The 25,760-nt window shown below is 35.3% G+C and overlaps 1 protein-coding gene across 6 annotated transcripts in view; it reads left to right on the forward strand.

The window, feature by feature from the left end:
* LOC110664588 (uncharacterized) overlaps positions 1-24,853 on the forward strand; it is a 55,915-nt gene extending 31,062 nt beyond the window's left edge. For all 6 annotated transcript variants that reach the window (XM_021824320.2, XM_058136275.1, XM_058136276.1 and 3 more), the window contains 7 exons: positions 8,462-8,655; positions 8,761-8,869; positions 20,232-20,387; positions 21,370-21,472; positions 22,594-22,767; positions 23,086-23,231; positions 24,443-24,853. In XM_021824320.2, the coding sequence (XP_021680012.2) occupies positions 8,462-8,655; positions 8,761-8,869; positions 20,232-20,387; positions 21,370-21,472; positions 22,594-22,767; positions 23,086-23,231; positions 24,443-24,636 (1,076 nt within the window). In that variant the 3' untranslated portion in view covers positions 24,637-24,853. The remainder of the gene's footprint in view (positions 1-8,461; positions 8,656-8,760; positions 8,870-20,231; positions 20,388-21,369; positions 21,473-22,593; positions 22,768-23,085; positions 23,232-24,442) is intronic.
* The last annotated feature ends 907 nt before the right edge of the window (positions 24,854-25,760 follow it).

Below are 25,760 nucleotides of genomic sequence, written 5' to 3' on the forward strand. Positions count from 1 at the left end.
CTAATTCTTAAATCTTAGTACTTATTGATGCAATCATAAAATTGGTCACGGCCTATCATGTTAAATTTAAATGTTTGGCCATATTTGAAAAGTGCTAACAAGTTGTGGATTTGTTATGTTATTGGCTTTTCTGAGGAATGCTAACTAGACAATAACCATGGTTTTACGCTAAAGCTTCTCCCTAAATTTTCCAATTTTGTTTATATGAAGGTTCAAAGGAAGCGATAGCATTAACCATTGTTTCAAAACTGGATTGGTTGGTGAACTTGTTAGTAGACTAGTTCACTGGTCTGATTGATTCAACCGAGTTGATTTAGTCAAGAACTGGAAAAATATAATTTTAAAATTATATGAACTTAATATATCAGTGGGTTTTTTTATAGTTGAAAAATAAAATGAAAGTTAAACAGAAAAACCAAATCAGAGTGATCCAAACCGATTATTGAAACTGACTCATTTAGTCTAGGACAAATTTTTAAAACACTGGTACTAGCCAGTATATAAGATATTTTGTTTTTCTATCAATGGCATTAAATTTCTATGTTTAAGCAGTAAATAAGGTTTTTTTTCCCCTATGTTTAAGATTTCTAAAAGAAGAAAATCCAAGTTATAAAGTCACTGTTGATATTAATTTAATTTATGCCTTACAAACAAAATCCTATAATGAAAGGCCTTACAGAAGTCAAATTGAGCCCCTATGGAATTGCATAGATTGCAATGGGGCAATTGATAATAATTGGGTGAAATGATTAGGAATTGTTGGGGGGCGCAAAAATTTTCATTAAGTTTAGAACTTTGAAGCATCTTCATCGCAAACATCGTGAGTGGAAGAAACATAGAAAACTCCTGAATTATGGTTGCATGGGCTTAATTAGTGAAAAAATTAAGTCTATTTGGGGTTAAGAAAACTAGGCCTAAAAGGGATCAACATATGAGGCAAGATTGTATGGGTTTGATTAAAGTAATGAAATTGGGCCTAATTAAGGTGAAGAAGGCCAAGCCCAAGTGGCGGATCCATATAGGGTGTGTGGCTAAAGTGTTTAGGATGTTTGGAGCTTGTAAAAAGTTGAAAAGTCAAACCCAAATTGGGCATGGAACAAAAGTGACGTCCAAACATGAAGAAATCCTTGTCCTGCAAGGTTTGACAAGTCAACATACTCCTAAACCACCAAGGATTTGGAAGATCACTTTTAATTAAAGAAGTTTGACTTTTCCAAGGTGCTTCTTCCTATTTTGATTAATTAAATTCTAGACTTGTATTAGATTAAATTCCTAATTAGTTTTAGCTATTTCATACTTAGTTTAGGATTATACTTCCTATTTAGTTTATGTTTATTTCTACCTAAATCATAAGAGAACGTAATCCTATAAATAGGGCTCTTTTATCTAATGTGAAGAAGTTTATGAGATCAATATCATTTGAGCATTGTGCTACCAACTTCAATTCTTATCAACCTTTGTGTTGTGGCAAATTACCTTCAAGACTTATCATTACTTTTGCCTGGGAGTGTGGCGTCTATCTTTATTCTTGTCTTCTTGTGGCGTGTCAACTTATCAAAGAGTCTTGATCAAGTTCTATCTTTTGTTCTTGTGTGTTACTTATCAAAGGAGCAAGTTCAATTCTACCTTTTACTCTTTAGTTCATTTATTAGTGTTTGTGCTCTTTAAAACCTAAAATCCATTAGAAGAGTTGTGTGTGTTCTTTGTGTTTGTTATGGAAAGTCAATCATTATATTATTTCTGTGTATATTTTGTATTCTGTATTCCTATTTAGGATTTCTTATTTAGGATTTCTTCCTAATTAGTATAACACAATTATAGGAATCAATTGTATATAAATACCCATGTACAGATTAATTGAAATCAATGAGAATCATCTCTTTCTACATGGTATCAGAGCAGGCCATCTAGGGTGACTATTTGTTCTCACCACCCAGCTCAGGAGAGACCTTGGCCGCCGACCGGCCGTTTCGACTCCGATCAACATTGCGGTCGCCTCAATCCCCTCATTCCACCAGCGTGTCTTTGTTGCACGATCCAGTACACCATTAAAGGGCTTCTGAGGTTTGGCTTTCAGATCCTATTTCGGTATTTACTTGATTTGTGATTTTGGATTATTTTGTTGCTGTCAGCACTTTGGATTAGCGTTTCGGTTAGTTTTCTTTGTCTCAACAAATGACAGACAATAAGAATGTTATTTCTGATGTGATTCCGATGATGACTAAGATCACGGAACACAAACTTAATAGTTCGAATTACCTGGAGTGGAGTAAGACTATTAGGGTCTATTTGCATAGCGTTGATAAGGATGATCACCTTACTAAAGATCCACCTACTGATGATACACAACAAACTTGGCTAAGGGAGGATGCTCGGTTGTTTTTGCAGCTTCGGAACTCGATTCACAGTGAGGTAATTAGTTTAATTAATCACTGTGAATTTGTTAAGGAATTGATGGATTACTTAGATTTTACGTATTACGGTAAAGGAATATCTCCGTATTTATGATGTTTGTAAGGCATTCTCCGTCTTTGAGAAAGAGAATAAGTCTCTCACGGCTTATTTTATGGATTTTAAACGGGTATATGAGGAACTTAATGTATTGTTGCCTTTTAGTTCTGATGTGAAAGTTCAGCAGGCCCAACGGGAGCAACTGGCTGTTATGAGTTTTCTTGCAGGCCTTCCTTCAGAGTATGAGACTACTAAATCTCAGATTCTTTCCAGTTCTGAGATTTCCTCTTTGCATGAAACATTCACACGGGTCCTTCGTACAGAGAGTACCCAATCTTCACGACTGCCAAGAGTGCTCTTATTAGCGTAATCCAAATAGACAACAGGGGTAATAGAAGAGGAAGTAGAGGAGGAATTACAGAAATGAAGTAATCAGCGTAATGGAGAGGCTAGTTCTAATCAGGACTCAAGAGGAGTCATTTGTTATTATTGTCATGAGCACAGCCATACAAATTATAATTGTCCGCAACCGGAGGAAAAATCAGCGATCACAGATGGCAAATATGGCAGCAGAGGATTCTCTGATATCTTCCTCCGAGAAAAGCTGTTTTGGTATCTGCAGAGGATTTTGCACGATTTTCCCGATATCGAGCATCTCTAAAGCCTACGGTTCCCCTATCATCTGCGATCACGAGTCGTAAATCCACTACATGCCTTGTGTCTTCCTCATCCAAATGGGTTATTGATTACGGTGCAACAGATCACGTGACAGTAATTCTAGTCTTCTATCCGCTTTTGGTCTAATCCCACTTCCTCTCGTTACTTTAGTGATGGTTCTACTTCTTGTGTCATGGGTTGCAGGCTGCGAATCCGACCGTTAATTTCTTTGTTATCTGTTTTGTGTTTACCATATTTTTTTTTTAATCTACTTTACGTTAGTAAACTTACTCGTACCTTAAATTGTTCTATTTCCTTTTTTCGATCAATGTTTGTTTGAGGATCTTATGTGAAGCAGATTATTGGTAGAGGGCGTGAGTCGTGGTCTCTACATTCGGAAAATCATGTACATGGTCGCTTGTTTGCTCGATCAGTAACACCTCTTGAAGCTCATTGTAGATTGGGTCATCCTTCTTTGTCTACCATGAAGAAGTTGTGTCCTCGATTTGATCTTTATCGATACTAGAATGTGAGTCGTGTCGGTTTGCAAAACATCATCGTTTGCCTTACGTGTCTAGAGTCAATAAGCGGGCTTCATCCTTTTGAGTTAGTTCATTCGATGTTTGGGGTCCTTGTTACATTACTTCTAAAACTGGATTTCGTTATTTTGTTACTTTTGTTGATGATTACTCTCGTGTTACTTGGTTATATTTAATGAAGAATCGTTCTGAGTTGTTTTCTATCTTTTGTGCCTTTTGTAATGAAATCAAAACTCAATTTAATATTTCTGTGCGCATATTAAGAAGTGACAATGTTAAAGAATATTTTTCAGCACAATTTCAGTCTTACATGACACAAAATGGCATTCTTCATCAGTCTTCCTGTGTGGATACCCCATCCCAAAATGGCGTGGCCGAAAGAAAAAATCGGCATCTTCTTGAGGTAACTTGTGCTCTTCTTTTTCAGATGAAAGTTCCTAAACACTTTTGGGCTGATGCAGTTTCTACGGCATGTTTTTTAATCAATCGTATGCCGTCTTCTGTCCTTAATGGGGATATTCCTTATACTGCTTTGTTCCCTACAAAATATTTGTTTCCTGTTGAACCCCGTATTTTTTGTTGTACTTGTTTTGTACGTGATGTTCGTCCATGAGTTACTAAATTGGATCCAAAGTCTCTCAAATGTGTCTTCCTTGGGTACTCCCGGATTTAAAAAGGGTACCGCTGTTTCTCTCCTACTCTTAATCGTTATCTTGTTTCTGCAGATGTCACATTTTTTTGAGTCCACTCCATTTTTTTCTCAATCATCTGTATATGAGAGTCAGGGGGAGGAGGATGATATCTTAATATATACTGTCCAACCAATGTCTAGTCCTCTCTCACGACTGTTTCTTACGTCTCTAGACCTACTCGGCCTCCGTTGTTCATGTTTATTCGGGAGATTGGAGATTCTTGACTCGAGATCCTCCACCGGCTTCGTTGGGAGATCCTGTACCTCATACTGATCATGATTCTGATCTAGATTTACCCATTGCTCTTCGTAAAGGTAAACGTTCATGTACTTACCCTATCTCTTCTTTTGTTTCTTATAATCAATTGTCTTCTTGTTCTCGGTATTTTGTTACTTCTTTAGACTCTGTTCCTATCCCTAATACTGTTGGTGAGGCACTATCTCATCCTGGCTGGTGTGCTGCTATGAAAGAGGAAATGGAGGCTTTAGATGCTAATGGTACATGGGAACTGTTGCCTTTGCCCACTGGTAAGAAAGCTATTGGTTGCAAATGGGTATTCTGATGAAGGTAAATCCTGATGGTTCTGTGGCTAGGTTAAAAGCACGCCTTGTAGCAAAAGGATATGCTCAGACATATGGGGTTGATTACTCTGACACTTTTTCTCCTGTAGCTAAACTTACTTCTGTTCGCTTGTTTATCTCTTTAGCAGCTACATATGATTCGCCCCTGCACCAATTGGATATCAAGAATGCTTTCCTTCATGGTGATCTTCAGGAGGAAGTGTATATGGAGCAACCACCTGGGTTTGTTGCTCAGGGGGAGTTGGGTAAAGTTTGTAGGCTTCGGAAGTCTCTTTATGGCTTGAAACAAAGTCCTAGGGTCTGGTTTGGGAGATTCAGTGAAGCAATACAGGAATTTGGTATGCAAAAGAGTAAGTGTGATCACTCAGTATTTTATAAGCAATCTGAGGCTGGTCTAATTCTCCTGATAGTCTATGTGGATGACATTATCATCACTGGGAGTGACTCTGCAGGTATTTCATCTCTTAAAACCTTCCTCCAAACCCAGTTTCAGACCAAAGACTTGGGATTATTAAAGTATTTTTTGGGTATTGAAGTTATGAGAAGTAAGAAGGGTATTTTCTTGTCTCAAAGAAAATATGTCATCGATCTATTGACAGAGACAAGAAAATTAGGTGCTAAGCCTTGTAGTGCACCAATGACTCCAAATTTACAAATGTTAGCAGGGGATAGTGAGTTGTTTGAAGATCCAGAGAGATATAGGAGATTGGTAGGAAAATTGAACTACCTACTGTCACTCGTCCTGACATTGCTTATGCCGTTAGTGTGGTAAGTCAGTTTATGTCTTCCCCAACTGTTGCTCATTGGGAAGCCTTGGGACAAATCTTGTGCTATCTGAAGGGAGCTCCAGGAAGAGGTTTGTTATATGGTAATCATGGGCATTTGAATGTTGAATGTTTTTCAGATGCCGACTGGGCTGGATCTAAGGTTGATAGGAGGTCAACTACTGGATATTGCGTTTTTGTTGGAGGAAATTTGGTTTCTTGGAAAAGCAAGAAGCAAAGTGTAGTTTCTCGATCTAGTGCTGAATCCGAATACAGAGCCATGGCACAATCAGTATGTGAGGTAATGTGGATATTTCAATTACTAGATGAGACAGGTTTTAAGACCCCCCAGCCTGCGAAATTGTGGTGTGATAATCAAGCTGCTCTCCGTATTGCTTCTAATCCGGTATTTCATGAGCGGACCAAACATATTGAGATTGGTTGTCACTTTGTTCGTGAAAAGATTCAACAACAGATCATCTCAACAGGACATATCAAAACTGGAGAGCAGTTAGGAGATATTTTCACAAAAGCTCTGAATGGAGCTAGGATTGACTGCATTTGTAACAAGTTGGGCATGATTAACATCTATGCTCCAACTTGAGGGGGAGTGTTATGGAAAGTCAATCATTATATTATTTCTGTGTATATTTTGTATTCTGTATTCCTATTTAGGATTTCTTATTTAGGATTTCTTCCTAATTAGTATAACACAATTATAGGAATCAATTGTATATAAATACCCATGTACAGATTAATTGAAATAAATGAGAATCATCTCTTTCTACAGTGTTCTTTAAAACCATTAGTTCAATTCTTTTCCTTTTAGCCTAATATCTTGTTATTGTATTTAAGTGTTTGTCTTTGTTTTCATTTGTTTCATTATCATAAAACCTAAAAAGATTAGTCTTATTTGACTTATTTTCTATCTTAGCCAATTTCCTCATTGTGTTGTGCTATCAAAACGGTCTTTCTTCTTTTGTGTCCCTTTTGGCACTTCACCATAGAATACCTAAAATTCTAATTCAAAATTTTGAAAGCAACTAAGGCTAAAAAAGAAAAAGAAAATTAAATAACAAGAGCTTGGTTCAACAAGCATAAAGACTATCAATAATTTTTTCCATAACTACAAATTTTTAAGCAATTTGTTCAAACAAATCTCAATTTATTCTTCTAAAACTTCCAGCCAAACTAAAACTTGTAGAATGTAGATACATAAAAATGAGAACCTAAGTGGATAAAGGAGAAAAAAAAAAAAAAAGATTAAAAGCAGTATGTATACAATTAGATAAGGCCTAATAAGCAATAAGCATGAGATCTCATTTAAACTTAGAAATTAAAATGGATGCTGACTACCGATGCAACCTAAATTTCATTTATGGGGATTTTGTACATGGTATTTATTTATTTAGCATATATTTTATAGGTCATTTATCTCCTAAAATTTAAGCTTGCTTGATAATATTATGGAGAAAAAATTTCTTTGAATTTTATAGTAATGCTTGTGGATTTTCAAGATTTTCAGAATCTTGTGATTTTTTATATCATCCTCTGACTTATCCTGAAGAACTCCGATTTTTTTCAAAATTTTCAGAATCTTGTGATTTTTGATGTCATCCTTTGACTTATCCTAAAGAACTCCTAAATGATCCATGGTTGGATTATAATTTAGACTACTTCACTTTGGATTAGAAAAGTTTAGGATATATCACTGACTTTGTATTTCATTAGGCAGAAAAAGTCTGACATATCCATGAAATGTGTTTTCATGGGTTTATATTAGTGACTTTCTTTTGCTTTTTTTTTTTGGGTCTTCAAATGCCATCCATTTTGGGATAGGATGTACCTATGCTAATCACATTATGCTAAAATGAATCCTAAACTGATGCTGCTAGGTCTAAACTACTGTCCCTTAGGTGATACTAATTTGATTGAGTTGGCATGAATCAAGCAGCTTAATAGTAATGGTCATCAGTGTTGGAGAAGATAGTTAGCTGGTCTCCTGTGTTGAAAATCAAATTTGCTATTGAAAATTTGTACACTTTTGTTGGCAGCATCTTTTAGCGATCCATGTATTGATGATGAATGTTATGGCATTAGCAAAGTAATTTATCCCAGGTGCAAAGCATCTGTTTTATGAATTGAGAAACTAAAATACTGGTCCAATAGCATATGCCTAAAATTTCCTTCCTATTACAAAAAAATTGGACTAGGAATTAAGTTTTTGGGAGGGGCCATTGAAATTTGGCTTTACCATATGGACTGGGAAATAATTTTTCGCTGCCCAATCCTTATGAAGTCAGTTAGCTAAAATTGCTCTTGCTTTGTACATTTACTATAAACTTTAAATTGTTTGTATAGCAATTCTTATTAACTGAATTTGACATTGCCTTCCTGTGCAGAGCTCACTAGTTTAAGATCCTAGTTATGCCATTTTAAGTGTCCTTAGTGAACCAAAAAATAAAATAGATATTGGCATTTTACTGCACAATAGAAATAGGGACTATAAGTAAGAACCCTTGTGTATGGTTATTTGGACCGATTAGGATGTGTAAGATTCCAGCTAGTATATCCATTCAACCTTAGTAGTCTTGTTCACTTTAAGTTGCGTAGTTGTAGTTTAGCTCTTGCTGGGGCATGGCCCTTGTCCTCTAGTATATTGTATAGCAGAAAGAAAGGCAACATAATCTTTCTACTCTCTCTCTCTCTCTGTGCAAGTGGATTGTGTATTGGTCAGCTGGCAAAGGGCTGTCTGAGCTGGATTTTCTCATTTGTAGGGAAAGCTAAAGGTGTACTATTTGAAGATGATGGTGATGGATATGAATTCACCAACGGTGGATATCTGCTTACGCATTACGTCGCTGAACTTCAATCTTCAGTTGTTACTGTTAGAGTTTCTGGAACAGAAGGGTCCTGGAAGAGGCCCAATAGACGTCTGCATGTGCAATTATTGCTTGGTGGAAGTGCAATGGTACATTCTTTTTATTCGAGGGACATTGGCTTAGAGTTAGCATTGTCTATAATTTGCCATTTGAAATATTTTGTTTTGCAAAACTTATTTAATCTGTTTAAACAGGTTGATTCATGGGGCATGGATGGAGATGTTGTGCAAATTATGATGCCTTCAGAAAGTGACGTTTCTGAGTTGGTATCAGCAAGTGAGAAAAAATACAGGAGTCATTTAGGTATATTTCTTCTTTACGGCTGTTAGCCTGCTCCCATTACACCTTTGGCTTCTCTTTCTGGTTCACATACATGTATTTGATCAACATCTATTTTAGTTTTATTATAATTTTCTTGCTTGAAACTATTTTGATGCTTTAAATTGATGGCATAATTATCTTCGTCCAATAAAAATGTGTATGCTAAACATTTGGTGCGATTTCTGTAGTTTCATTATATTTCAGTTCTCCAAACCCTATACTAGTTTCTCTACTACCAAACCTTTTTGTAATTTTTGTGCTTGATTTGCCATTGGAATGATTTTATGATGATCAGATATGTTTTGAAACTTTGAAATTCAAAGTTTAAAGCTTCCTGTTCATCTTGTACCTTGTTTCCTCCCTCTTTTGTTCCTAGGTTTTCTTTCAGCAACAAATTTACATTTTGCTATGGTTATTTTCTATTGTTGGCTTTGAATTGAGCTAAAATCAGTCTTGATTGATGGCTTTTGGGTTTGAATTTTTAGGGTGTATCAAGTTTCTATGGTTAAATATTGTTAAATACGCAAATTTAGTGCCAGTCATGGTGTAGTAAAGAGAGAATTGGAGAATTTCTTTATATATTTTTCACACTCAAAATTGATATGCAATGATTCTAATTTATATACAAAGGCTAGAACTAAATAGGAAACTAATAATAGCCAATAAATACAATGATTCCTAATTATATTCTAATTTACAGATAATTTACAGTAATTAAGGGATTCTAACACTCTCCCTCAAGTTGGTTTATGTATGTTGTACATGCCCAACTTGCAAACTAGTTTATGAAACACCTTATAACTTAATCCCTTAGTGAACACATCAGCTAACCGGTTTTTCGAACCTACGTAAGAGACACTTAAGGAACCATCGACAATTTTTTCTTTTATGAAGTGTCTGTCAATCTCTATATGCTTGGTCCGATCATACTGAGCTGGATTATGAACTATATTGATGGCAACTTCGTTATCGCAGAACAAGGAAAACCACTAGCTTCCAGCAGTTTCAATTCCTCTATCAACTTTCGTAACCATAATAGTTCACAAATACCTTGAGCCATTGCTCTAAATTCAGCCTCTGCATTGGATCTAGCTATCACATTTTGCTTCTTGCTTCTCTAGGTGACTAGATTACCACCAATAAAAGTACAGTAATAAGGTGTCGATCTCCTATCATCAAGAGATTCAGCCCAATCTGCATTTGTAAAGGCCTTAATCTAAAGATGAACATGCTTTGAGAAAAGAAGTCTTTTCCCAGGTGCAAATTTTAAGTATCGCAAGATGCGAAAAATGGCCTCCAAATGAGATTCACGAGGATCATGCATATATTGACTCACTAGACCCACTGCATATATTATGTCTGGTCTAGTGTGCAAAAGATAAATTAGTCTGCCAACCAACCTCTGATATCTCCCTAAATCCATTAATTTTCCAACTTCAGCTTGCCATTTATGATTTGACTCAATGGGAGACTCTGCTGGTTTACAGCCAGCATTCTTGTTTCCTCCAACAGATCCAGTATGTACTTTCTTTGAAAAATAAATATTCTTTTATCTGATCTGGCAACCTCTATTCCAAGAAAGTACTTTAGCCTTCTCAAATCTTTGATTTCAAACACCTGTGCTAGGCGCTCCTTTAGATGAGCCATTTCTTCCCTATCATCACCAGTTACCACAATATCATCCACATAGACAATAAAAAGTGTGATCTTGCCCCTATAGTGTTTTATAAATAAGGTGTGATCAGCATTGCTTTGGCAGTATCCAAAGGAAACCGTCGTCTTACTGAACCTGTCAAACCATACCCTAGGTGACTGTTTTAGACCATGCTGTACTTTCTTCAGTCTGCAAACTTTCCCTCTAGTCTTCTCATCCTTAAACCCTGGAGGAATTTTCACATATACTTCTTCTTCCAAGTCACCATGTACAAAGGCATTTTTTACATCAAATTGCTACAAGTCCCACTCAAGATTTGCTGCACATGATAGCAAAATTTTGATGGTGTTCATTTTAGCAACAAGAGCAAAGGTTTATTGGTAATCTACCCTAGACATTTGTGTGAAGCCTTTTGCTACTAACCTGGCCTTATACCTCTCAATTGAACCATCTGCTCTGTATTTCACAGTGAACATCTACTTGCATCCAACTGGCTTTTTTCCTAGTGGGAGACTAACAAGTTCTCCTGTCTCATTCTTTGCCAAAGCTTTCATCTCCTCCACCATGGCTACCTTCCATTTTGGATCAAGATATGCGTTCTTCCAATCTTGTGGGATAGAAACAGAGGAAACAGACAATAGAAAGGCTCTGTAGGATAAAAACAGGGAATTATAGAAAATAAAATTAGAGATGAAATGTTTAGTACAGGTTCTAACACCTTTTCTGAGAGCAATAGAAATATCAAGATCATTATTAGAAGAAGAAAGAATAGATTGAGAATCAAAATTAGACTCATCAGGAACCAAAGGAGACTCATCATATACCTCAGGATGTCCAGGAATTGAATCCAGGGATTCCGGTTGATCAGCAGTCTCCTGCTCGATGGCTATATCTGTCTTGTTCTGCCGAATATAGCTTCTCAAATCTGGCCTATTCAGTCTCCCTCAAGATTTAGGTGACTCTCCTTGAGTATCATTGTTAGGTATAGGCTCTAAACCCAAATTCTTCTCCTAAAGTTGAAGGGTGGGAGAGGATGAAGAAAAAGGGAAAGACAACTCTTCCTACCTATGCACCCTCTGAAAAGGTGGATGGAAATAAGATTCAGATTTCCTAAAGGTAACATCCATGCTCACAAAATATTTTCGTGTAGGAGGTTGGTAACACCTATACTCCTTCTGAGCACTGGAATAACCAACAAAGACTCACTTAAGGGCTCGAGGTTCTAACTTGATGAGCAAAGCAAACACAACCAAAGACCTTTTGAGGGACATTATATGAATTTTTATTCTGCAAAACCTCTAAAGGACTCTTAAACTTCAAAGTCCGGAGTGACATCTTGTTAATAAAATATGCAGCAAAAAGAGTAATATCACTCTAGTAAGGTTTGTGAATATTTATTGTAAACATAAGAGACCTAACAATCTTAAGTAAGTGTCTATTTTTTCTCTTAGACACCCCATTTTAAGCACTAGTGTTAACACAACTAGTCTGATGCAAAATTTCATATGACTTCAAATACTCCTGAAAGACGTCATTCATATATTTTGTGCCATTTTTAATTCTCGATATTTTAACATGAGCATCAAACTGGGTGCTAATCATTTTGTGAAACTGTTGAAAACATAAAAATACTTCATTTTTCCCTTTCATCAAATATACTCAAGTTAATCTATTGTAACAATCAATAAAGGTCACAAACCATCTATAACCTAATAAAAATACAGTTTGAGTAGGCCCTTACACATCAGAATGTATAATCATAAAAAAAAAAATGAAGCCTTATTATTTACTATAGGATAAGATTGTCTAGTATGTTTGGCAATCTCACAAGCATCACATATTAACAATTCAGTTTTGCATTGTTTAAACAAAAGAGGATAAAGTTTCTCTAAAACAATAAGTGAAGGAAGTTTAAGTCTCCTATGCCACTAGATAATTTCTTCCTTAGCACCCATAGACTGTCCCAACATGGCCTAACCAACACAATCATTCAGTAGATATAGCCCATCTTGTAGTCTACCACTGCCAATCGTTCTCCCTGTTATCAACTGAAATACACAGTGAGTAGGAAAAATTCAATTTTGCAGTTAAGAACTTTTGTTATAGGATTAATAGGAAAAGTAGGCACATGTAAAATAGAACTAAGACTTATAGTAGGAGTGCATTTAATAGAACCTGTTCCAGAAATATTAGATAAGAATCTATCCGCAGTGCGGACTTTTTCTTTGCCTGAACATGGAGAATAGAATATGAATTTGTTCGAAGAGCTTGTCATATGTTTGTTTGCTCCATAATCTATAACCCAAAATGAATTATTAAGATTGGCAAGAAAAGCATTACCTGAGTTGACGAAGTTAGAAGAGGCAACTGTAGTGGATTGTAATTCAAGTTGTGATAGTAATCGCCAAAGAGTCTGTATCTCTTCGTTGGAAAACATCCTAGTGATAGCACTATCTTCAAAAACATCCACAACCTTGGATACATTTGCTTGTGATCTAGCAAAGCCCACACGCCTTCTAGTTGGGCGGCCATGCAGTTTCCAATAGTGTTCCTTAGTGTGCTAGGATTTCCCACAGTAGTCGCAATGCAAGTGATTCTTATCTAATGGATCATGTGACTATTCTCGTGAGGAGTTAGCAGTCAGCCCAGCCTTATCAACAGCTGTAGAATTGATTATGACACTTCTTATGCTCTCCTCCTACTGAACATAAAAGTATGTCTACCTTAAGGTGGGCAAAGGATCATTACCACTTAGACTCTAATATGATCATACTCCACATTTAACCCAACTAGAAAATCATATATGCGCTCCTTCTCAACCAATTTCTGGAACTTAACTGCATCAACCAGACATGAAGCCTAAAAGTTCTGACAGAAATCTAACTCTTGTCATAGACCACTCAATTTCGCATAATACTGAGCAACAGTCAACTCATCTTGTTTCATTCCATTCACCTTGTTCCTAAGCTTGTGCATCATTTCCAACTCGAGAATATGTCTGAGAAACAGCACTATAAATGGCAGTTGCACTTTCCAATAGTAAATGCCTATAAACTATATGAGGTTGCATGGAATTGATGAGTCATGACATAATAAGAGATTTCTGCGACTCCCACTGGCTATAGGTAGAACTAGCCCTTCCTGGCTTTTTCTTATCTCCAATGATATACCCCTACAGTCTTCTAGCCTAAATGAAAAGTGGACAGGATCTAGACTATGCCAAATAATTAGTTCCACTCAATTTTACAGGACTAATTTGTAGAGAAGGATTATCACCAACAAATCTAGCCTTTATTTCAGAAGCTTCCTTCTTTCCATTAGTCATCTTCAATTAAAGGAACAGGTACTAAGGTAAAAAGCAAAAAACTGGACAACGGAAGGTACCCAAAAATAAATGTGCAAACCAGGTGTAGGAAACATGTTGGTCAGAAGCACGCTGGACAGGGAAGGTCATCGGCAAGCGGCGCGGCCGGAAAAATCACCGGGAAAAGGGTGCATGCGACGTCGCATGAGGAACGGCGCAAAACTTCTGGAAGCACGTGAGCTCATGTGCTTCACTAGACAGCGGCGCAACTCCGGGTGTAGGCCGACTTGCTGATTTCCTTCCTCCTTAGGTGGGTGGTGACATCACCTCCCTCCCTAGAATGGCATAGAAGCTTGACACCCCAAAAAAAAAAAAAAAAAAAAAAAAGCCTACCTAGAATTATGCTGCTCACGCCAAAAATTTTTGTACAACTCTAATACCATGTAGTAAACAGAGAATTGGAGAATTTCTTTATATATTTTTCACACTCAAAATTGATTTACAATGATTCTAATTTATATACAAAGGCTAGAACTAAGTAGAAAATTAATAATAGCCAATAAATACTGTGATTCCTAATTATATTCTAATTTACAACTAATTTACACTAATTAAGGGATTTTAACACATGGGCTACAAATCAATTAGGAATTTTAAGGACTGAATGTAAAGTGTAAATTAAATGGTCTAATTCCCTGTATTTTCATGGAGATAAAATTTTTGAAGTTGAGACTAAAAGTAATATCTTGTCTATTTCAACATGTTATGGAAAGTCAATCACTATATTATTTCTCTGTATATTCTGTAATCTGTATTCCTATTTAGGATTTCTTATTTAGGATTTCTTCCTAATTAGTAGAATATAATTATAGGAATCAATTGTATATATATACTCATGTACAGATTAATTGAAATTAAGGAGAATCATCTCTTTCTACATGGTATTAGAGCAGGTCATCTATCTAGGGTGACTATTTGTTCTCACCACCCAGCTCAGGAGAGACCTTGGCCGCCGACCGGCTATTTCGACTCCGATTAACATTGCTGGCGTCTCATCAACCCTCTCATTCCACCACTGTGTGCTGTTGCCCAATCCAGTACACCATTAAAAGATTTCTGAGGTTTGGCTCTCATATCCTATTTTGGTATTTGCTTGATTTGTGATTTTGGGTTATTTTGCTGCTGTAAGCATTTTGGATTAGCGTTTCGGTTAGTTTTCTATGTCTCAACAATTGGCAGACAATAAGAATGTTATTTCTGATGTGATTCCGGTGATGACTAAAATTATGGAACACAAACTTAATGGTTCGAATTACTTGGAGTGGAGTAAGACTGTTAGGGTCTATTTGCGTAGCATTGATAAGGATGATCACCTTACTAAAGATCCACCTATGGATGATACACGACAAACTTGGCTAAGGGAGGATGCTCGGTTGTTTTTGCACTTTCGGAACTCGATTCACAGTGAGGTAATTAGTTTAATTAATCACTGTGAATTTGTTAAGGAATTGATAGATTACTTAGATTTTCTGTATTCTGGTAAAGGGAATATCTCCCGTATTTATGATGTTTGTAAGGTATTCTACCATGCTGAGAAAGAGGATAAATCTCTCACGGCTTATTTTATGGATTTTAAACGGGTATATGAGGAACTGAATGTATTGTTGCCTTTTAGTCCTGATGTGAAAGTTCAGCAGGCCCAACGGGAGCAACTGGCTGTTATGAGTTTTCTTGCAGGCCTTCCTTCAGAGTACGAGACTGCTAAATCTCAGATTCTCTCCAGTTCTGAGATTTCCTCTTTACATGAAACGTTCACACGGGTCCTTCGTACAGAGAGTACCCAATCTTCACAGCCTGCCAGTAGTGCTCTTATTAGTCGTAATCCAAATGGACAACAGGGTAATAGAAGAGGAAGTAGAGGAGGAATTACAGGCAACAGAAGTCATCAGCGTAATGGAGAGGCTAATTCTAATCAGGACTCAAGAGGAGTCATTTGTTATTATTGTCATAAGTCTGGCCATACAAAATATAATTTTTCGCAACTTCAGAGGAAAAATCAACGATCACAGATGGCAAATATGGCAGCAGAGGATTCTACAGTATGTTCATCTGAGAAAGCTATTTTGGTATCTGCAGAGGATTTTGCATAGTTTTCCCAGTATCAGGCATCTCTAAAGCCTACCAGTTCCCCTGTCACTGCGATCGCTGAGTTAGGTAAATCCACTACATGCCTTGTGTCTTCTTCATCCAAATGGGTTATTGATTCTGGTGCAATAGATCACATGACAGGTAATTCTAGTCTTCTATCTGCTTTTCAGTCTAATCTCACTTCCTCTACTGTTACTTTAGCTAATGGTTCTACTTCTTGTGTCATGGGTTCTGGAACTGCGAATCCGACTTCATCAATTTCTTTGTCATCTGTTTTATGTCTACCAAAATTCTCTTTTAATCTACTTTCTGTTAGTAAACTTACTCGTACCTTAAATTATTTTGTTTTCTTCTTTCCTGACCAGTGTTTATTTCAGGATCTTACAACGAAACAGATTATTGGTAGAGGACGTGAGTCAGGTGGTCTCTACATTTTGAAAAATCATGTACCGCGATCGCTTGTTTGCTCCAGTACCTTAACACCTCTTGAAGCTCATTATAGATTGGGCCATCCTTCTTTGTCTACTATGAAGAAGCTGTGTCCTCAGTTTCAGCCTTTATCAGTACTAGAATGTGAGTCGTGTCAGTTTGCAAAACATCATCGTTTGCCTTCTGTGTCTAGAGTCAATAAACGAGCTTTATCCCCTTTTGAGTTAGTTCATTCTGTTGTTTGGGGTCCTTGTTCTGTTACTTCTAAAATTGGATTTCATTATTTTGTTACTTTTATTGATGATTAATCTCGTGTTATCTGGTTATATTTAATGAAGAATCATTTTGAGTTGTTTTCTATCTTTTGTGCCTTTTGTAATGAAATCAAAACTCAATTTAATATTTCTGTGCGCATATTAAGAAGTGACAATGCCAAAGAATACTTTTCAGCACAATTTCAGTCTTATATGACACAAAATGACATTCTTCATTAGTCTTCCTGTGTGGATACCCCATCCCAAAATGGCGTGGCCAAAAGAAAAAATCGGCATCTTCTTGAGGTAACTCGTGCTCTTCTTTTTCAGATGAAAGTTCCTAAACCCTTTTGGGCAGATGCAGTTTCTACGGCATATTTTTTGATCAATCGTATGCCGTCTTCTATCCTTAATGGGGATATTCCTTATATTGCTTTATTTCCTACAAAATCTTTGTTCCCTGTTGAACCCCGTATTTTTTATTGTACCTGTTTTGTGCGTGATGTTTGTCCACAGGTTACTAAATTGGATCCAAAGTCTCTCAAATGTGTCTTCCTTGGGTACTTCCGGCTGCAAAAAGGGTACAACTGTTTCTCTCCTACTCTTAATCTTTATCTTGTTTCTGCAGATATCACATTTTTTGAGTCAACTCCATTTTTTCCTCAATCATCTGTGTATGAGAGTCAGGGGGAGGAGGATAATCTCTTAATATATATTGTCCAATCAATGTCTAGTCCTCTCCCATAGCCTGTTCCTTCTGTCTCTAGACCTACTCGACCTCCCCTTGTTCATATTCATTCTAGGAGATTGAAGATTCCTGACTCAGATCCTCTACCAGCTACTTCGTTGGGAGATCCTGTACCTCATACTGATCACGATTCTGATCTAGACTTACCTATCGCTCTTCGTAAAGGTAAACGTTCATGTACTTACCCTATCTCTTCTTTTGTTTCTTATAATCAATTGTCTTCTTGTTCTCGGTGTTTTGTTACTTCTTTATACTCTGTTCCTATCCCTAATACTGTTGGTGAGACACTGTCTCATCCTGGCTGGTGTGCTGATATGAAAGAGGAAATGGAGGCTTTAGATGCTAATGGTACATGGGAACTGTTGCTTTTGCCCACTGGTAAGAAAGCTATTGGTTGCAAATGGGTATTTACAGTAAAGGTAAATCCTGATAGTTCTGTGGCTAGGTTAAAAGCACGCCTTGTAGCAAAAGGATATGCTCAGACATATGGGGTTGATTACTCTGACACTTTTTTTCCTGTAGCTAAACTTACTTCTGTTCGCTTGTTTATCTCTTTAGCGGCTACATATGATTGGCCCCTACACCAATTGGATATCAAGAATGCTTTCCTTCATGATGATCTTCAGGAGGAGGTGTATATGGAGCAACCACCTGGGTTTGTTGCTCAGGGGGAGTTGGGTAAAGTTTGTAGGCTTCGGAAATCTATTTACGGCTTGAAACAAAGTCCTAAGGCCTAGTTTGGGAGATTCAGTGAAGCAGTACAGGAATTTGGTATGCAAAAGAGTAAGTGTGATCACTCAATATTTTATAGGCAACCTGAGGCTGGTGTAATTCTCCTGGTAGACTATGTGGATGATATTGTCATCACTGGGAGTGACTCTGCAGGTATTTCATCTCTTAAAACCTTCCTCCAAACCCAGTTTCAGACCAAAGACTTGGGATTGTTAAAGTATTTCTTGGTTATTGAAGTTATGAGAAGTAAGAAGGGTATTTTCTTGTCTCAAAGAAAAAATGTCCTCGATTTATTGACAGAGACAAGAAAATTAGGTGCTAAGCCTTGTAGTGCACCAATGACTCCAAATTTACAACTGTTAGCAGGGGATTGTGAGTTGTTTGAAGATCCAGAGAGATACAGGAGATTGGTAGGAAAATTGAACTATCTTACAGTCACTTGTCCTGACATTGCTTATGCCGTTAGTGTGGTAAGTCAATTTATATCTTCCCCAACTGTTGCTCATTGGGAAACCTTGGGACAAATCTTGTGTTATCTGAAGGGCGCTCCAGGAAGAGGTTTGTTATATGGTAATCTTGGTCATTTGAATGTTGAATGTTTTTCAGAAGCCGACTGGGCTGGATCTAAGGTTGACAGGAGGTCAACTACTGGATATTGCGTTTTTGTTGGAGGAAATTTGGTGTCTTGGAGAAGCAAAAAGCAGAGTGTAGTTTCTCGATCTAGTGCTGAATCCGAATACAGAGCCATGGCACAATCAGTATGTGAGGTAATGTGGATACTTCAATTACTAGATGAGACAGATTTTAAAACCTCCCTGCCTGCGAAATTATGGTGTGATAATCAAGCTGCTCTCCATATTGCTTCTAATTCGGTGTTTCATGAGCGGACCAAACATATTGAGATTGATTGTCACTTTGTTCGTGAAAAGATTCAACAACAGATCATCTCAACATGACACATCAAAACTGGTGAGCAGTTAGGAGATATTTTCACAAAAGCTCTGAATGGAGCTAGGATTGACTACATTTGTAACAAGTTGGGCATGATTAACATCTATGCTCCAGTTTGAGGAGGAGTGTTATGGAAAGTCAATCACTATATTATTTCTCTGTATATTCTGTATTCCTATTTAGGATTTCTTATTTAGAATTTTTTCCTAATTAGTAAAACACAATTATATGAATCAATTGTATATATATAACCATGTACAGATTAATTGAAATTAAGGAGAATCATCTCTTTCTACACAATATTTAAATTTGGAAAATTTTGTTTACTAATAAAAGACTTGGAAGTTCAAATTTTTTTATGTGGATGAATTTTCCTCAGAAATGATGTGTATCAACAGTTCCTACAAGCATGATTTTACCTACGTTGTTGACAGATATTTACACTATGTTTGGATCATGGTTGCTTATGGTTTCATAATGTATTGTATAGTTTTCGTCCTTGTTTATTTTGATTGTTCCTGAAAAAGTGTGTTTTTGGGTTGTAAAATAATGGTTTCTTAACCATCACTTTACTATAGGTTTTCAAACCACCAAATTGGTGGTTTGAGATGGTTTAAAATTTTTGTATTCACATTTTATCCTTACACAATTTACAAAAATTTCAATTATATCCTACTCTTTAAACTATTTATATATTTAAAACATTAATAAGAGTATTTTAGTAATTTTTATATTTATTTCATCATACCATACTATCTAACCAAACAAAAGAAGGTTATTAAATCATCTTTTGCCATACCATCTTTCCAAACATGTTAATAATAAAAATCATATCATACAATACGATACGATACTATACATTAATAAACCACATTGCAATCAATCCAAATGGGGTGTTAGGAGTTCTCTTTTGTTTATATTGTACTTGTTTCTCTTATTAAAGTAGGAAGTGGGAACTGTGAAGATAAATTTTGTTTTTCTTGCTTCTCTTTTTATAGGGTATTTAATAAATCTATTTTTTTCATACATAAATTTACTGATGAATTCTGAACTTCAAAATATTTCTATATATTAAATTTTACCTTTTAGGTACTGTCATGTTGTTTTCTCATTGTTCAATGCAGAAAGTTCAAAGCATATCCCAGATTTTGAAGAGGTTTCAGGACCAAAGGGTGCAAAACTTTCTAGAATCCCTATTGAATTGAAAAGTGGTGATTGGATTGTTAAAATCGTTCCATGGATTGGTGGTAGAATTATTTCCATGGAGCACCTTCCTTCAGGTAATGATTATATTCTGGTGAGAGCATTCTTTTTTATACCAGGGCCGCAACATCTATTTTTCATTTCCTCTCGTTCCTTCTTGCACACCCCTCCCCCTCCCCACAAAAAAGATGATAAAATAAAATAAAATTAATAATAATAAAAGAGGTAAAAAGAAAAAGTTTTTTGAATAGTAGTTCACCTTGTATTACCTAGTTATGGCCTATCAAAGTGGGGTCCTACAAGGTTGAATTTGATGAATCCTACTCATATCCTTCAGCATCTGTTGAGCCTTAGAATTCTGATGGTTTAACCAAGGTGTTTGGGCAGTTGGAAATAGAGGGAAAATGAGGAAGAGGTGGAGGAGGAGATTTAGAAGGAAATTGTATTGAATTCTTGCATTCCTCTCTCTTAATGGTTCTTAGTAAATTTATATCAGTAGCAAATTCTTCCAAGTGCAAATCATTACAAAACAGAATTCCTAACCATTTCTAACCACTCTAACTGCTGTTCCTAACAATACTGTTGAGAATTGTGAGCCCAAGAGTGGATCAACAAATAGGCTAGCCTCCATGCTGAATATGGCTGATACTTGGGCAAACCACATTTGTTTGGCTTGCCAACGCTTATATGCACTTTGTATTTTTATTCCACAGCTGATGTGGTCTTCACGTTCCAACATTCTCCCTCAATTCCTATTTACAATTAGACGAGGTAGGAATATTCAATAGTTGATTTTCCTATTCTATAACACTGTGTAAAGATGTAAAATGTAATAGAAGCACAAATTCTAACTGTATCATTCTATTTGTATGAGACTACACATTTGGTTATTTATCTTGTTTCCATGTCAATCATTCAATGGGAATTATATTCTTATCCATTTAGAGGACTCCGTGAATTTTGAGAATGATAAAATGAAGAATTTCTCTTCTCAATTTCATTTAGTTGTGCATTGTGTGATGAGGTATCTGATTTCTATTTTGTATTTGATAATTACAGGAACACAATGGCTTCATAGCAGGATTGAGATTAATGGATATGAAGAATATAGTGGCACTGAGTACCGGTCTGCAGGATGCTCTGAGGAATATAAGGTCATCGAGTAAGTTTCTATGATATCAATCAAACTTTGTATTTTCTTTCTTTTCTTCTCACTTTCTTTTTTCCTGATGATTAACTTGACTATTCATGTGGCTACTCGGTACTATGTGATAAGGTGAAGCATGTGTGCTAACAACTCATAAAACTCATGATATGCTGTTCTACCATACTTTTAAATTGATGATATAGACAACAAGAAGCTGAAAAAATGAAATTAAGCATTCAAAAGCGTAGAATTATTGTCTAAATTTGATAAATGGTTTATTGCTGATATCATACATTACCTTCCAGTCCTTTAAGAGTCTTATTTATGTCTAGTCAAATAAGTTTGCTGTTGTCCAATATTTTGACTTTTAGGGGTATTTCTGTAATTCTAGCTTTGCTGGAATAAGTTGATTGGATGGCTTTAGCAGTCCTAGCTCAGGTCTTTATCGGTTTAGGATAGCATTTATCCTTTGCGTTTTCTTTGAGCGTCCAATGTCTTAAAGGTTTAGAATTAATTTGAGTTTATATATACCTATGGTCCTATTCTTGTAATCTTTAGTAGTAGTAAGTTTTTGTTAAGAAATAAAATGCCAGAAACTGTGCTTCTTTGGATGTGACGCAATTCAACCTTAGAAGTGATCCCTAATGAAGTTTAGGTGTGAAGCCTAAACCTTTCACCTATTGCTCATAGGAGGGTTTCAAATAGCAGAATCGTAAATGGTTTCAGAATGAAAAACAGCATAATGGTATCAGGTTGAATCAGTCAAGAATGGACCAAATCAACGGTCGATTTCATGATTATTTTTAGACAATCAACAAAGTGACATGTATTTAAATGTACGGTGCAGGTGTAAAATTTCTTGTCAAATGCTGATTTTTTGTTTTTACTCGCACATTTCTAGTTTTGCTCCATATCCTGTATCCTTCGAAATTGTTATACATCCCTACTACTCACCCCCAGCCACAGAGATGATCAAACTAAACACAGCCTGAACCAGAAAGGGTTCAGAATCTTGGGGAGTTTTTAATAGTTGTCTTTGCGTGAAAATAATTACAGTTATTGCCTCAATTGCTCCTGCTTTATGTTATGTACTTGCTACACACTCAAGTTTAGCAAATAAATTTATTTCCTTGTAGGCAGGATCTTGAGCATGCAGGAGAGGATGAATCTCTTATATTAGAAGGTGATATTGGTGGAGGATTGGTTATTCAACGGCAGATATTTATTCAAAAAGATGATCCAAAGATTCTCCATATCGACTCTAGCATTGTAGCCCAGAAAGTTGGAGCTGGTTCAGGTGGATTTTCCAGGTTGGATTCAAAGAGATTCAATTTAATGATTTTGTTAAGGATTTCTGGTAGCATTTATAACTATGCAACGGGTTGAATCTAAGAATTGTGCTGTGCAACCAATCCAACACACTTGCAAATGAATCAAGCTAATTCGGAGATACGAAAACCAAAATAATGAATTTTCTATTTTCTCATATGAGTTATCTTTAATTTTCTTCTTGCTTGGTGCTTATCTCGTATACTAGGTTTTTTTTTTTTTTTTTATTACTATTATTTTATATGAAAAGAAATTATGATGCCTTCCTTTTTGTTGTTTCTATTAATTTTGTGATGTAGGCTGGTTTGCTTGAGAGTACATCCAACCTTTACCCTCTTACATCCCATGGAGACTTTTGTTTCATTCACTTCCATTGATGGATCAAAGCATGAAATTAAACCTGAATCTGGGGATCAATTTTATGAAGGAAATCTTCTACCACACGGTAGTTACGCTTTTTTATTTTTCATTTTGTTTCTGCAATTTATGAATTTTTTTTTTGAACAATAAAAGTTGAATGAATATTCAAAACACATGTAAACTTGGACGAAAAAACAATGTCTCTTTTAATTAACAAACTTCTTTGTTGGATGATGAATGGGCCCTACATGGATTTGGTAGCATGTCTTACCTTTAATAAATTCTAATATAATCATAAGTAAGCAATTTAGCATATAAAAACAAGTTATCCGAAGTTAAATGCTTGTATCGCTAATCGTGGATTTAAAAAATTTTCTTCTTGTGAGCTTAGAGCTGTATTCCTGGCAGAAATACTGTTTGTTTGGTTTGGTGTGAGAATGCATTTCTGATGCGTTAGTGAGAGCTTGAAAAGCACAGGTTACTGTTTCTCGTTATCTTAATTTAAGTGTTTGACGTTGATTGCTTCTTGTAGCTCTTTCAGTGCATTTTTTAAGGACCTTTTACTTGTATTCATTACATTCATATTTAATTAAGTGATGCATCTATCATGCCTTAACAAATCTAATCTTGCCTTTTCTTTGAGATATTTTACGGTTAATAGTTTTTGGTTCTGCCCAAAAAAGCCATTGTATATGTTTCCATGGGTCATGCAATATGCATGGGTATGGATTTGTGAATGTTGACGAATGATTGTGTGCTTTTGTGTAATTTTGTTCGAACTGATGATAAGGTGAACCTAAGTGATGAATTTCAAGCTTTTTCAAAGACATTTTCACAGCTAAATCATATCTGGTACGTAACTCCTAAAGTAAAATATGTGTAATATGGTGATATACAACTGGCTTTTTTCTCATACCTAATATGCAGTGGTTAAAAAAATAAATTAAATGTGAAAATATATTTTCATTGAATACACGGTTGTCTTTTGGTTAATTGTATTATTTGATGCAGTACAACAAATGTGAAGTGGTGATTAGAACTAATTTCAGTCATTGAAAATGTCCTTCATTGTGGCTTTACAACTTTTTGTTAATGGTTGTTGATGTAGGCATGAATATTGTTGTTTCCTTCCTCTCACCCTCTCTTTTTCTTCTTGAAAACTGGTTGCCTTAACAATAATATTCTCCTTTTTTTTTTTTTTCTTTTTTGAGAAACCTTCAGGATTTTCATGCATGATCATGAGATAATTTTGAAATATGATATACATATTAATTTTAACATGGTTTTCCATTTTAGGAGAATGGATGCTTGTTGATAAATGTCTTGGCGTGGGGTTGGTTAATCGATTTAATGTGAAGGAGGTCTACAAGTGCTACATCCACTGGGGAACTGGGACAGTTAACCTGGAGCTATGGTCTGAAGAAAGGCCTGTTTCAAGGCAATCTCCTCTCAAAATTTCCCACGAGTATGAAGTTGAAGCAACCCCTTAGTTTCATGGTATTATCAATTGTACTTATAAAATTCTGTCAGAATAAGTTGTATGCTATAATGCACAGAAACTCGGAATTCTATTATGCAACCAGGAACTGGTTAACAAAGCATAATTTTTGCTTGTGAAACTTTTGGAGATTACTCAAGAGATGGCATTGGCTATAAACCTACGTTTTTAGTTAAGCTTCAATATAAAATTGTTCAATTTCACGAAAAGGACTATTTTTAACTTTTAGTTCAATTTAACCCTTTAGTTTGTCTAATTTAATTTAGCTCAATATGCAACTCATGTGAGTTGCTTTTAAAAAAATTAATGTTAATTAATTATTTTTTTTAATGTTAATTAAATAATTATAATTAGTTAATTTTTTATATTTAACTTTTTAATATTAGTTAATAACATGGAAAAATAATATTTTATATTTTTAATTTTATTTGATTACACTTTTTTAATTTTAATTAAAAATATGAAAATATAAAATAATTAAATATAAAAAATTATTTTTTAATTTAAATAATTGAAATTAATTATAATCATAATTTTTAATTTTAATTAATTATATGAAAATAAAAATATTTTTATGTTATTTTTCAATTTAATTAATTATAATTATTATAATTTTATTTTTAATTAATTAGATGAAAATATAAAAATAATATTGTTTAATACTTTTGTTTTAATTAATAATATTAAATAATAAAAAATATTAATTAATTATTAAAAAACAAAAAGTATTTTAATATTAAAAATGAAAAAATAATAAAATATAAAATTAGATTAAACCAAAAGTTGAAAACATGCTAAATTGAGCATAATAATCAAATTGAACATAATAATCAGTGCCACTATGTTTTAATTATATTTCAACTAATACATTACTCTTATAGTGTAACACCAATCACCTGTCTACAGTATAGCCGAGTAAGGTGTGCTACATTCGGTGTCGGAGCACTCTATCCCGTCTTATCGTGTACAATATTAGTTTAATTGTATTATCTTACGTGTAGAAATTTTTTCTTTATTATTCTATTTCATTTTTATGGAGATTCAGACAGAATCCCCTCTGTTCTATTAGTGCATGGTGGGTTTCATGTTACCTGTTAAAACAATTTATACCCATTT

The sequence above is a fragment of the Hevea brasiliensis genome, chromosome 15 (genome assembly GCF_030052815.1).
Source record: "Hevea brasiliensis isolate MT/VB/25A 57/8 chromosome 15, ASM3005281v1, whole genome shotgun sequence".
NCBI classification, from domain to species: Eukaryota; Viridiplantae; Streptophyta; class Magnoliopsida; order Malpighiales; family Euphorbiaceae; genus Hevea; species Hevea brasiliensis.